The sequence below is a fragment of the Xiphophorus maculatus genome, chromosome 9 (genome assembly GCF_002775205.1).
Source record: "Xiphophorus maculatus strain JP 163 A chromosome 9, X_maculatus-5.0-male, whole genome shotgun sequence".
Lineage (NCBI taxonomy): Eukaryota > Metazoa > Chordata > Actinopteri > Cyprinodontiformes > Poeciliidae > Xiphophorus > Xiphophorus maculatus.
In genome coordinates this window covers 2902486-2915769 of record NC_036451.1, presented here as the reverse complement: position 1 = coordinate 2915769, position 13284 = coordinate 2902486, and the positions used below count along the sequence as shown (strand labels likewise).

Genomic DNA, 13284 nt, shown 5'->3' with positions numbered 1-13284 from the left:
AAAAAACAAAACAAAGAGAGAATAAATCCAAACTTCTCTATTATCTTCAAGTAGTTTACTGGAGATTTATTACAATTTCTTAAAATGTGAGTAGCCATTTTTAAATTCATGTTTGAGCTGCTTTGGGAGCAACAGTACAGAAGAGAGGTCGCTTGAAGGCCACAGAGAAAAAAAATGCTTTCCTCTCATTAGCACAAATTATTACAAGCCTCCAGTGACGGGGATTGGAGCAGTTTATCGGTTCAGACTCTCAGTGGGTAAATCATACATGAGTAAATGGATTTCTGAGCAGCGAAGGACTGGTTACACTGTGGCATATCGAGCCGGACCAGGACAGGATCGAAAAGGAGATGACCCACTGGGGAAATCAGACAGGAACACCGGACTGTGTGAGGGAGAGGTCTCCGTCAAGCTCTGCCGCTTGTCACGCTTACGCCTCGTGTAGCGGAAGTTAAACGGTGGACGCCGGGCCACCAGGACTCCAATTTCCTCAGAGGATGAATCCAGAGTCCCTGAGTTCTGTTGTACTATTCTCTCAGCAGACTCACTGGAAGAAGAGAGAAGAACGGAGGGGTTAGCCACAACTGGGGGATCTGTAGGAAGAGAGGGCGTAGCTTTGGGGTCAATCAGAGGTGGCTGAGCGACATCGGGAGTCGGAGGGTCAGAGGGAATGGGCTGCAGGTCAGTCACAGGGTCATCAGGCAGAGGTGGAAAGGTTGGGATCATGGTGTCTGTGGGGAGGTCGTGAACCTGAGGTTTTACCGGTTGGACCATGTCCACGTTCTGCAGAGAAACAGATAACATTCCACTGAATTATCATATCACCAGCTTGTTCAGACATGCAGGGCGCCATGCAACATTATGTTCACTAAACAGTCACACAAACTACTGCTAAAAACAGGGCTGGTGAAAAAAAATCAGCTAAATAAATCATTTGAATCAGGCTTACATGACCTTTCAACAATCGTCATGTAAGTCTTTCACATTTATAAGTCCCCTAAGAAACATAATGTTTGATATTTCCCAGTTTTGTTTAAAATTCACCATACATTAATAATTATTGAACGATTTATTCATACATCCTTGTGGACATTTTGGTCCTTTGTAATCTGAATGGTGCGTACTGTTGAAGTTTGAATGCGTTAAATTTCTAAGTAATTTCATGTCACATGGTTTTTTTAACATTTCTATTGCCATTTTGTTTGTAAAAAAGCTATTCAATATACATTTGTTTAATTGCAAATTAACAAATTTTGTTGAAAAATGTCGACAGACTTTCCTATTTATGCTTTCTCTTTATTTTAATCACGCTGATTACTGATTTGTATTGTTTCCAATGGAAATGACTTCTATAATGTGGTGTAAAATACAACAGAACAATAGAACATTAACTTTTTTGTTACTGTACCTGTATCTTATACATCTCACAGGACACCTGGACATCCGGGTATTTGCTCACATCTCCGTACACGGATCCTGCACAGAAACCTGCCGTCTGAGGGAAGGGGAAAAAAGACAATTTATGTTTTTAGCAGTTCAAATATTTACATGGAGTGTTAGCATAATTCTAAATCCTGTCAAAGTTTTGAAGTAAGAAAAAAAATCCTACACTGAAGCCTTTTAACAACACAAAGCTTAAAAATAGAGAATAACTTGTCATGTTTAAAAAGGACAATGTCCAGGAGCTGCTCAGGTGACAACAAATGAGATACAAACTGAAGCTTTGGCAACATTAATAACCTTCAAAATGTTAGGAGAGTTGACAGCATTATTTACTCTCTGGAACAACTTTGTTTAATCTATTCCTAGAACACAGCAAATTCATTCTTTGTTGGGTGTCTACTTGTTGTGTGTTAGTTCGCTCATTTATTATTATTGTTAATTTTAGACTGAGGTTGTAGAAGTTTTTGCTAGGAATAACAGCACCTTGTACATTTGTTTGCTCACCTAACAATTTCACACTGAGAAAACTGACTGAAAACTCTAAAAAGGATCTAACTAATGCAGAAACAAGAAAAATATATTTTATTGTATCTGCATTAGTTAAAAAGCATGTTTTCTTGTCTTTCAATTTTTGGAGATTGGTGGGATATATTTAATATTTTTCAGCAGGGTAATCTCTGAGGATTGTAAAAAAATATATATGTGCAAATAAACATAAAAATAATATACATTAGTCACAGATGTTACTAATGGAGCAACCCCTTGACGTTTGACCGGGTTAATGCCTGCTGAAGTACCTGTGTGTCTGATTTGAGAGTCAGTCGCTGGCAGGTCCCTCTCTCCGTAAATCCCTCTGGACACTGCTGGACCGTGTACTCCACAAACACAGCTTTTTTTGGCACATTCTGTGTAATAAAATGATGTGACAAACTGCACAAATACATTCACAAGTACTGTCAGCCGGAGAGCCGTTGTATTTTTATGTGAAATGTCCTGTAATGACCATCATTGGCCATAACCCTTTAGTTTTCATCCCACAGCTGCACCGCCATTTACCACGAGAGGCAATATACAAAGATTTAGTTTACAAAGAAACTATTCTGTTCTGTATTTGCTCCACAAACATAAGCTGGCCAAGCCATAAAGGCATAAAAAAAATCTTCATTGACCCTTTGAAGCCTTGTGCTTCCATTGCATTATAGTTATTGCTGAGTGGTAATGGTTTTCAACTGGCCCAAAGAAGCTAAAACCTGCCCTATAATGTCTGCCCAAACACACCCAAAGATTAATCTTCTGTGTAGTTTCCCCATAAAACTAACACTCAATACATTGTTGAGCAATGAATTCAGGAGCAGAGACTCGTTTCCTGCCAGCATTAACCACTGCGGTACCTGAGCCGCAGCTCGGGTGACCCGTTTCACGCCAAGCCCAGCGCCCAGAGTGGACTGCCTCTTATAGGCCTCCAGAGTGATCCCTGCGGTGTCCATGGCCACCGGGCTGTCTACGGAGAGCAGGACGGGACACGTTGGACAAGTCTGCAGTAGCTTCTCTGGAGGATCTGCAGCAACAAGAGCTTGCCTGAGTGATCTTGTGCACATCTAGTAGATCTAACAATAGGGTTTATTGATCTATAAAGATGTGGGTTAAAACACAAGCTAGAGTTTATAGAAAAAAATTGTGAAATAAAAGAAAAAAATTAAAATAAGGACAATTTTTGAAATAAGCTTTAAATTAGTGGATTATGTTTTGATCACAACTGATTTAGAAAGACAAACATTTGGCGCAATCTTCTTTTGTCTGCAAGTTCATATTTTTCTTCATGTTTACATCTTTAAGTGTCAGAATAAATATTTGGGGAGAATAAAAAAGCAATATTTACACCACTATTTTAACTGTAGTTCCAATTTTTACTGGGTTTGTAGTGAGTATTACAGTTTTTGTTTATATTAGCACTAGCTTAAGCTTTAGCAACACAGTTTATATGGCACAAAGAGCAGCCATTCAACGCATAACAAGGCTATGTATTTAATTTTTTTAATATGTTGATATGTCACTGTAATATGCTCATTGTGTTTAATAATATGAAGCTTTACCTGGCACAAGAGCGCAGTCATAGCTGTAGAGGTAGGAGTAACCCTCAGGTGTGTGCAGAATGGTGGTGTTGCAGTTACCTGAGATTTGCTGAAAGAAATCAGAAAGACAAGTTCTCTGGTTTAATCACTCTGTCATAAATGCTTTGAATGTTTAATATAAAAAATATCTCCAAAAATGAACCTAGATTGGCATCAAAGCAGAACAAATGTCTTCATGACTCAAGCCAATTAAGTTTAAAGTTCCCTTGTCACTCGTGCTTGTTATGACCCCAAGATGACCTCAAGGTCTAAGGGAACACTACGTTCTCTGGTAACATAGTGACCAGAGAAACAAGTGAAATTTAAAAAGGATTTATTACAAAAAAAGAAGGTTTCACAAAACCAAAACACAATATAACTTGTGAAGAATAGGACTAAAATAAACTAAAGAATGCTAAGTGAAAAATTAAATGACAAAATGCAGAAACAAGTCTAAAGTAGTTCAAAATAACCCAAAAGAATAAGGAACACCAAGCCTCGCAAACATGAGCTCCTAGCTTGAGTAAAATCAAGCTAGAGCAGAGTCAAACTGCTTAGCAGGAAAAGCAGAAACAAAATATTTCAAGCAGGAAAAGAAGAAGTCCCAAAACATGAAATGTATAGCACAAATGCAAATATTTGTATTTGAACAAAGCATTTGTGTGTTTGTGTGTCCTACTGTTTCCATGAAGGGTCTGACGTCACAACGCTTCCACGGTTTTGGACTCCCGATGTGACATTTGGTCTCCAGGACATCCAGGTCCAGGTAATACACATTACCTCCTGGTCCCTATTATTCACAATGCAAACACAAGTCGCAGATTACATGAGCCACTGACTTTTTCTGACCACTGTAACATCTGGCAAAAGCTGAGTGTATAGTTCACATAGATGGAAACTCTCATATATGCTGTACATTGTATGATATTGATTTAAGCCATAGCCCTGAAAATAAATGATTACTTTTAGGTTAGAAGGTTAAATAATATCTGTTAAAACCTAATTGATTTCACAGTTAGTTCTTAGACTTTAGCAGCAGAGCGTAAAGTTCATAAAACCGCTTTGCAGAGGCAGGTGTGTACTGAAATGACCTGGACTTTATTAATAGCTACTCCAGTCCTACTGACCATCTTTTATTAGGCTTCAAAGGAATTTTATTTGAACAAATATTAAAAGTGAGATTCGTCAGAGGAAACTGATTACAGCAAAGCATAAACAGCAAATATTTCCTGTTGTTTTTAGCTACAGATGTCCCATTACTGTTTCTTTTATTAGGCCCAGAGCAGCAAAACCACTGCAAAAGCCTATTGGACATATTTATACTATAGTACTTTTTGTGTGTAGCTGAAGAACTTCCCACTAGTTGTTGATGTTTTTGCTGACCTGACCTGAGCGTGCAGGTAGACATTGGCGATGCGGTTGAGGGCAAACTTGTAGCCTTCGGTGCGATCCTCGTTGATGTAAGTGACAGCCAGGCGAGAAAGCTTCTCCACAGCTTTGTCGTTACAGGGAACTGGAGCGAGCTCGATGGGCATCAGCAGAAAACCCTCCCCATTCACATGGAAAGTGTGAAGAGACATGAGCGATATTAGCAGCAAAAATGTGCAGATGTCCATGGCCACAGAGGTACGGACGGAAAGCTAACGGTTCTGAACTGACGTTTGTTCTTCTGTGTTTGCCTTCCAGCCAGAAAGTGACTTTTGGAATCAAAAACAGAACACTGAAAAAAAGCCAAGGACAATGTTTGTTTGAGAACAGAGGGGCTGATATATGTGAATGAATATCTAAGTGGTACTTTTAACCCCTGGTGCACGGATGGAGCAAAGGTCAAAACTGTCACTGAGCTCAATTTGCAATTAAAGGGCTGTGAAAATGTTTTTGATCCCTTATTTTGTTTTACTAAGCTCAGATCATCAAGTTTTAATATTATACAAAACTTGATGTTTTACTTTCCAGACAATTGTGCCTCCATGCAAAGAAGTGATTGTCCCTTAAAGCTTGTTCCTGTTGTTCTAGCCCTGGTGGAAACAACTTATAAAAAGAATTTGTGATAACTGCAATGAGTCTATTTTTTTTTGGATCTCTGCTCTTTATAAAAATATATGGTAATTTAGCCACATCAGAGGGTTTCCACCACGAATTTCTTCTCTAAGATCATACCACAGCATTTTAATTACATTAGAGTGCTGACTTTATTTTGACCAAAAACAAAACCGTTTAAGTTTTATTTGAGCTAAAGGAAATTAACTGATGACAAGAAAATGTCTTTCAGGGTTTTCCATCAATTACAGCGAGTTTCCCAAGCAGCACTGCAGCCTCAGACCACCACAGTACTGCTGGGATGATCACTTTTCTCTGAAAATCTGCATTTCCTTGAGATGTACTGAAAAGTCATTATGATCATCAAAAGGTTTTTTGGGCTACTTTGTTTCTCACTCTCTCTTGCTGTGAAAAGGTAAGCCCGCAGTTGTTTTGTAACGTCCTGAATTAGTAGTTGAAGCATATTTGGATTGCTTTTAGTACACCCGCCCTACCTGGGAAATTTCACCACTGTTTATTTTTCTCCATCTGCGGATAATAGCTCTCGCTCTGATTCACAAGAACCCAAATCTTTAAAGCTGGTGTTGTAACTCTTTTCAGACTGAAGGATGTGAGTGAAGTTGTTTCTTGTCTGATCTCGAATATAATCTTGAATTCCTTTCTTGAGTTTCTGTGTTACTTTTTGATTTTCTGATTTTCTCCATGTTGTCAGACAGGCTGAAGAGACTTCTTGAATAGATAGATCTGGCAATAAGACTCAATGTGGCTACTAAAACCAATCATCTTTATGAAAATCTGTCTAATAGCAAATAATTCATCATCTACAAAACTAGAATTTTAGTTTGGATGCTATTTTCCATTGAAAATCATTATTTTAATATTTACCAAGGTTAACTTTATCACATTTATTTATTATCTAAAACATGTAAAAAGTGAAAAAAACTGAGGAAATTTATGAAGTGTATGCTTCAGATCCTGGTGAACTGCAGGATCTGACCATCTGTGGAGATCTAGATGAGTAAAGTATTTTATGTATTCATGTTTTCATTTATCAACTAAATACATTCCATTATCTGTATCTTAAAATAATGCAGTTTGAGGAAACCCTTGAAATTTTGTGTTTTCATCATTTTCTATGTGGGTTAACTCCCTGGCAGTCTGCCAGTCTCTCATTCCCATCTTTCATTCTCTCCCTTCTAAGACTAAAACAAATAAAATCAAAATTAAAATTAGATCATAAAACTACAAACCTGAATCTCAAAAGCAATATTCACTTTTACACCTGAGAAATAAACAGATACTTTTTAATCAGCTTAGTTTTTGATTAGCAATTAGTACGAAACAATTTGTCCGTCAGCAAAATTGTATATCTTATAAATTAATTGTCCTGCTTAGAGTTATGGTAATAAGCTTGCTCAGTTAATTATGTTTGCTTGTTTATTTACTTTAGTGATCATCCAGTACTTTAACAGTAAGTAGACAGATTTGAATTAAGAGACGTTTCTTCCTGTAATCCTTAGCAGGCAAGTTTGTTTATTTTTTTTAACACATCAAAAGTTTTTGAACAAAATAAAGAATACACCCTTCTTGATTTTCTTGTAAGGGCAGAATCTCCTCTTTTTGTTTTTATCACATTCATAACTTTCTTGGAAGATTAGGAATTTATCTTCAGATGAAAGTCATTTCATTGATAAGGCAAGGTTGATATTTTGGTTACAGACAATACAAATTATTCACTCAGGCTCGTAGTTTGTCCAGGAACCAAGACGATTTGAACTGTGCTCCAGTTTTAGAGGTTGCAATGTTACCAGTGCACCAGTAGGAGTCACTGTGCTCTTGGTATGATGTTCTGAGTTCTGTTGTTCCAACCTGAAGAACTAAGTTAAACATTGACCAACATCTTGAGATTAAATGAATTCCTATTTGAGTCCTGCTTACATCTTGTCACTCTGAATTAACTTAAGCATTTTAAAACAGAAATCAATACAAAAATATTTAAATTGAACTTACAAACATTTATTGTCTTCGTTGTTCTAAGCAAGTATTTACTAAAAAAAATATATATAAATTGTTTATATAAAGTTTATATAAATTGATTTTGAAATAATTCAGAATGTAAATTCTGTTTTATCATCAGACATGTTCTTTGTTTTTCAGAAATTCAACATGAAATGGGAAAGCAGGCTTGGCTGTCTGTTGTGGGTGGGGTTCACACTTTGGAACCAGTCAGATTTTATTTCCACCGTTTTTGACAGATCGGTTAATGTCTGTAACAGCAGCTCAGACTCAGAGCAGACTGGCAAACACAAACACAGTCTCTCTCTTCGTCATCCTCTCCCACACACGCGTTTAATTCATCACAGTTTTGAGACGAGATGAGAGAAAGTGCAGCAATTTGACTAAAAATCTATTAGCTATGAGAAGGGTGCTTAACCCATTCACATGTAACTTTCTGTTTGACTGCATAAACTTTAAGCTTTGAAAAAAAAATGCTTTCCTGACTCTTCAGTAGTGCATCGTTGCAAAATGCACATCTTCACATAGGTGTCAGAAATTTTGCTGTGCATGCAATCTCTACAAAACAAAAACCTTTTGCAGCAGCACCGACATCGTGTTGTGTTTTTAACGAGGCAGTAGATCGACAGAGGTTGCATTTATAATACTCAGAAGTGCTGGGTGATCTGGGTTTGAAGGGCTAATATGAAGAGAATCAGAGCAACATTAGAATATGATGACAATAAGGAATAAGGTGAACTGTGTAAGGACGATTATTTGGCGACAAACATCAAGTCCTGAATAGAAGAAAACAAAACAACAAAAACACCGAGGAGGAGAGGGAGTCTATGGAGGAGAATGGAAAATAAAGACAGATTTGTGCAGCAGGTAGGAATTTATGGACAGAGCAACACAGGGAAGAAAGATCCAGATGTGAAGTCCTTCTTTTGAGCTGCAGTCTAAAATAAATAGTAAATTCAAGTTAAATTGTATCCTTGCATATTAGTATTAAGCTGTGTGCCTGCGAACTGTTTACACAGGGTGTGAGAAAGTCTTATTTTTGTCTCACTTCTTTACATTTTTTTCTGAAAGTAAAACATCTTTTGGGTCATTATTATTACTGCCTAATTTAATAATTCAATATATAGTACATTTAATAATTCAATCACAGAGTATACCTTAATATGCATTAATACGCACAGTGGAAACTGTTTCAACATTTCCACAGAAGCTAACATCTATAGTCTTCCTTGTCTCTGCTATGCTTAGCGGTACAGCCAATCAGCACTAAGAAAATAAATGGCTCTCCTGGATTGGCTGCTTTTCAAACCCCAGACATATGCATGTTAAGTAGAATTGAGTCTCGGTATTTCAGCCTCCTAATCTGTGTTTTCTATTGAATTAAAAAAAAAACTGTGAATGAGTGAATTTGCAAATAAGTTGGAGTTACGTTTCACAGAAAAATACTGAAGTGCAATTAAATGGAGGTCCACTGTTTTTAATTTGACCAACATGTTTCTTTGGACTGGAAGTAGCAGCAGCATTTTGAAGAGGTCCAGGACGAGTCCTGAGTTAAATATGAGAGAGAATCTGCAGAGGGAGTTAAAAATTAGGGTGATGGGAAAGAGGCTATCCCACCCACAAATTCAAAAGTGTCTCTATTATATATTTTCACAGAAATTCTTATAGTCAAGATGAAAATATCAAAAACAATTACACTTGACTGAATGCCAGCTTTACATGAATCTGGATTTTGCTGCTTTCACTCTTTTGCTATTATATTTGCATGATTTAACAATAAGCAACAGGAATAAAAATAGCAGTATTTTCTCAAAGCAAACAAGGTTTCTCATTGAAGTCTTGCTTGGGATCAGTGAGGTGATGTGTGGGTTTTCACAGTCTAAATTGACCTTTTAAATTGCCCTATATTATGAAGATGTGTTTTCATGGTGGCTGTGTTCTGTGCAGAGTGTGAACACGATAAAGTGTGTAAGGGAGGAAAATGCTGCTATGAGATGAATAAATTCTAGAGAGCCATCTCTCCTACTTCAAATAATAAAATTAGTTACTAAAAATAAAATAAATTGGATTGAGCTAGAGTTAACTGTTGTTTACTTGACCCCAATGAATTAGGCTTTTAATGCACACAATACACACTGAGCATCATATTCACATGTGGAGAGTTCTCTTTCCATGCATCTGTCCCGTGATAATCCGTTTTCCTTAATCCATTTCATATATTCACTGAACCAGGTTCACCTCTCAGCAGAGGCTGGAGAAGGAAGGCAGAGATACTGGCTCAGCAGAACAAATTCTACTAATATCAGAAGAAGAAGAAGGAGAAAAAAGAGCTGCCTCAGTGTTGTGCGTCTTTGTGTGTTTTCATACAAGGGGAACGGGAATTGGTGTTTGTGTGCGTGCCTGACTGTACAGAACCACAAATTCATGCGTCAGTGTTACCGGGAGCCAGCTGTGCTGCAGCAGAAAGCGGGGAGAATCTGTGGGGGAGAGATAAGAACGGAGAGGCTGCACCGAGGGCCTGCTCTACCAGCACAACGCCAGACCCAAGTTAGACAAACCTCCTTTGATGTGAGCACAGAATAATCTCCCCCCTTCTGCTCGCTGAGCTGAGATGCCATGCTGCAGCGATGCCCAGGCGCAGATATGAGGGGGCCGGCGCCGTTCACTTTGTACTGCGACGCGCCCGGGGTGGGAGGGGAGACAACAAGAAGAAAATAGAACAGGAGTGATGAGGGGGTGACTTTCATTCTGATGGAGTCAAACATACTGCTAAAGGAAGTTGCATTGAAGTGTTATGCTAACACATGGATTCTTTCACAGTTGAAAAACGAATCAACCAGGGAAAAGGAGCTAAAAAAAAAACAACTATCAGTTCTTTCCAACATGATGATAATGGATCAGCAATTTTTTATTACATGGAAAAACAGTGTTTAGGTTTTTTGTTCATGGATGGTTTTGACTATTTCTTAATTCTACTTGTTAACAAAAACTGCGTTTCCGTTGACCAAATAATTGTTTAACATTTTGAAAATAACGTTGCTCAATTGAAACACACCAATTTTGAAAAAAAGCTCTTGCATTTTGATAAAAAAAGTTTTGGCACTAGGATGAGGTGGGTTTTTTTGGTGACATCAAAATTGGTTTATTTTGTAAAATTGGAATGGAAATATTTTCATATCACATGAGTCACATGATCAATAACCAGATGTTGCCACTGGCACAAACCAAGAAGAAGAAGATGACAGGAAGTAGCTGGACTATCATGAAATAGAATGTTTGATAAAAAAAAAGGTCTGGCTCCCAAGAATGAAAATATACAGATACCAAAAACTTTCTGGTAAGTTAAATCAGTGTTTTCATTGTTAGATGATTTTAGCTGATATTGACTGAATGCACTGCTAGATTGCTTTTGTTTTTAAAGAGCACCTCTTGATATTTATTCAGGAAAGAAAAGATAAAAAAAAAACATGTTTTAACAGCACATTTACAATAAAAAACACTATTTTGGTCCTAATGTGACATTATCATTTCCTTGTCCATCTCATAGAGATTTTCATGGGTAATTAGAGCAAAATCATAGAAGCTCTTTAAGCTTTTATCTGTGCTGAATCATTTTCTTCATCTTTATCTTGTGTGCTTTCATTAATATACAATTTGTCTTTCCTCTTGCATTTCAGATGACTTCCAGTCGCTGTCTCTGCTTTTCTTTCATATGTGTATTTAATCTTAATAATTACATTCTGCTTTAAGACGTGATGACATTAGAAAAGAAAGAACGAAGAACAGACCTAATTAGTTTAAATTTTCCCTCTGGAAGCTTCTTTCTGACTCATTCTGTGTTGAAAGATCTGGACTTTGTTTCTATTCTAAAACATTTCATGGAACTAGTCAAAGGATAAGCTCTTGTAATGCAGATCTCACAGCTGCATTTATCACCACAGTGATCCAAAAGCCAATTCTGCTTAGAGTGAAAGTGAGTTTTGTGCTTCTTTAAATGTAACTATTGAGTGAGAAACTCTTTATACACCACCTGGTCAAAAAAGGCACTTAAAAATAGATCATACACTCTAATATTTTTTTTAACCACCTTTAACTTTAATTGCTGTGGCACTGTGTCGATTTGTCGGCACAGTGCAAAGTCACAATGTATTTGTGTGACTATACACAAATGTATTTCCATCCAGTGGTGCATCAATTTTGATCATGGTTATTCAAGGGGCTTTTTTTTGACCACATAAAGGTCCCCACTACCGTTCCAGTTTTTAAAGATGCATCGGACAGTTCTCATCACAATCTTCTGGAATTTCTGGAATCTCCTAATATTTAATGTTTTCTTGCTTGATTCTACCTTATGCAGATTTCCACGACCACTGCAGTAAAGAATGGACATTTACCTATCTGTGTCTGTAATGAATCTATTTATTAGTTCAACTTTTTGTATTGATTACTGAAATACACAAACATTTTAATGACTTTTCTAATTTAGTGAGATACATCTGTGTTTGCGTCAACAAATATGGAACAAAAATCACTGCTGCCAATAATTCTCAATGTTCTCCACATAGTATTCCTGGACCAGTGTTTATCTGTTTAATGTGTGTCAGCTTTTCAAACCCCATGTTGTTCACTGCAGATTGTACTGAAGATTTCTGTCCACTGTCGCCACATGCATGTTCAGGAAGTGAACAAAGTGATTGCTGCAAAGTTAATAGCACAACAGTTTTGCAATTGTCTAATAATTGGGCTGATTTCCATTTATAAACTGAATGCGTTCACTCTATAGACATTTGTTGTAAAGTTGTGCTATAATATCAAACCGAATTAAAAAGAGTTTTATATGCTCTGTCATGAGCGTCACGAGATCTTATTGCCATTTTTCTAGAACGATGTGGCATGTTCACATAAACTGACATGATTTCTGCAAATTTGTCAACAGCACAGTCATGCCGCAAATCTCTTGTTCTGTCACATCCCACACAAGACTTAGGAGGCCACTAAAGGGCACTTATGTCTATGTTTATGAAACCAATCTGAGTCGACTTTTGCTGTGGGACCTGCAGGAAGCAGCTGTTATAGCAAAAGCAGTCATAAGAGTGAAGCAAATGGACAGTGAAATGTGTGGCGTTTGCACCAAACTCAACGCTACTAAAGAGCACAAACTGATGCACGACCAATGCCCAGCTGCAGAGTTCTGGTCCATGGGTTCACACCAGATCCATGCGCTATCATCTAACACCTGAGCTAAGGTCGCATTCTGAGCTATCAGCTGATCAGTTGATGTAACTGTATATTTCTGTACTTAGCTGACATGGCCAGAATGTCAGGTGGTATTTTGCAGATGTAGCCAAAGGTTTCAAAGTATTTTAGTGTCATGGATTATTTTCTGATCACACTGACAATAAGAAAACGTAATGCGGGTGTCAGAGTAAGGCTTTTTAAGGTTTATTTGGAGTTGATACATTAGTTTTATGGTAGATTAGCTTATTCTTTTTTTTAAAAAAACCTTCACAGTAAAAGAAAGGTACAAATAAAAATTTTCCAGTGCTTTCGAGAAATTCAGACTATCCATTTTAGAACTAAAACATATCTCATCTTTCTGATATCTCTTACAAAGCTAGCTCAACCAATAAAAAAACAAAACTTACAGATCTTTCATACGATAAACAGAACGAGG

General features: G+C 37.3%; 1 protein-coding gene across 1 annotated transcript; it reads right to left on the bottom strand.

Annotated features, from left to right (window-relative positions):
- Positions 1-51: 51 nt before the first annotated feature.
- LOC102224076 (alpha-2-HS-glycoprotein-like) lies at positions 52-5256 on the bottom strand. The gene is made up of 7 exons (XM_005805133.3): positions 4943-5256; positions 4234-4344; positions 3537-3624; positions 2835-3001; positions 2241-2348; positions 1409-1495; positions 52-783 (listed from the first exon to the last, which is right to left on the bottom strand). Exons 1-7 carry the CDS (start codon positions 5168-5170, stop codon positions 304-306), a joined length of 1269 nt encoding a protein of 422 aa, XP_005805190.2. The 5' UTR covers positions 5171-5256; the 3' UTR covers positions 52-303.
- Positions 5257-13284: the final 8028 nt, after the last annotated feature.

Excerpts from the sequence above, each read along its gene's own strand:
- LOC102224076 (XM_005805133.3), bottom strand. The coding sequence starts at position 5,170 with ATGGACATCTGCACATTTTTGCTGCTAATATCGCTCATGTCTCTTCAC. Across the intron at positions 2,349-2,834 it reads TCACCCGAGCTGCGGCTCAG|AATGTGCCAAAAAAAGCTGT; the intron begins GTACCGCAGTGG and ends TTTATTACACAG. Across the intron at positions 784-1,408 it reads GTGAGATGTATAAGATACAG|AACGTGGACATGGTCCAACC; the intron begins GTACAGTAACAA and ends GTTTCTCTGCAG.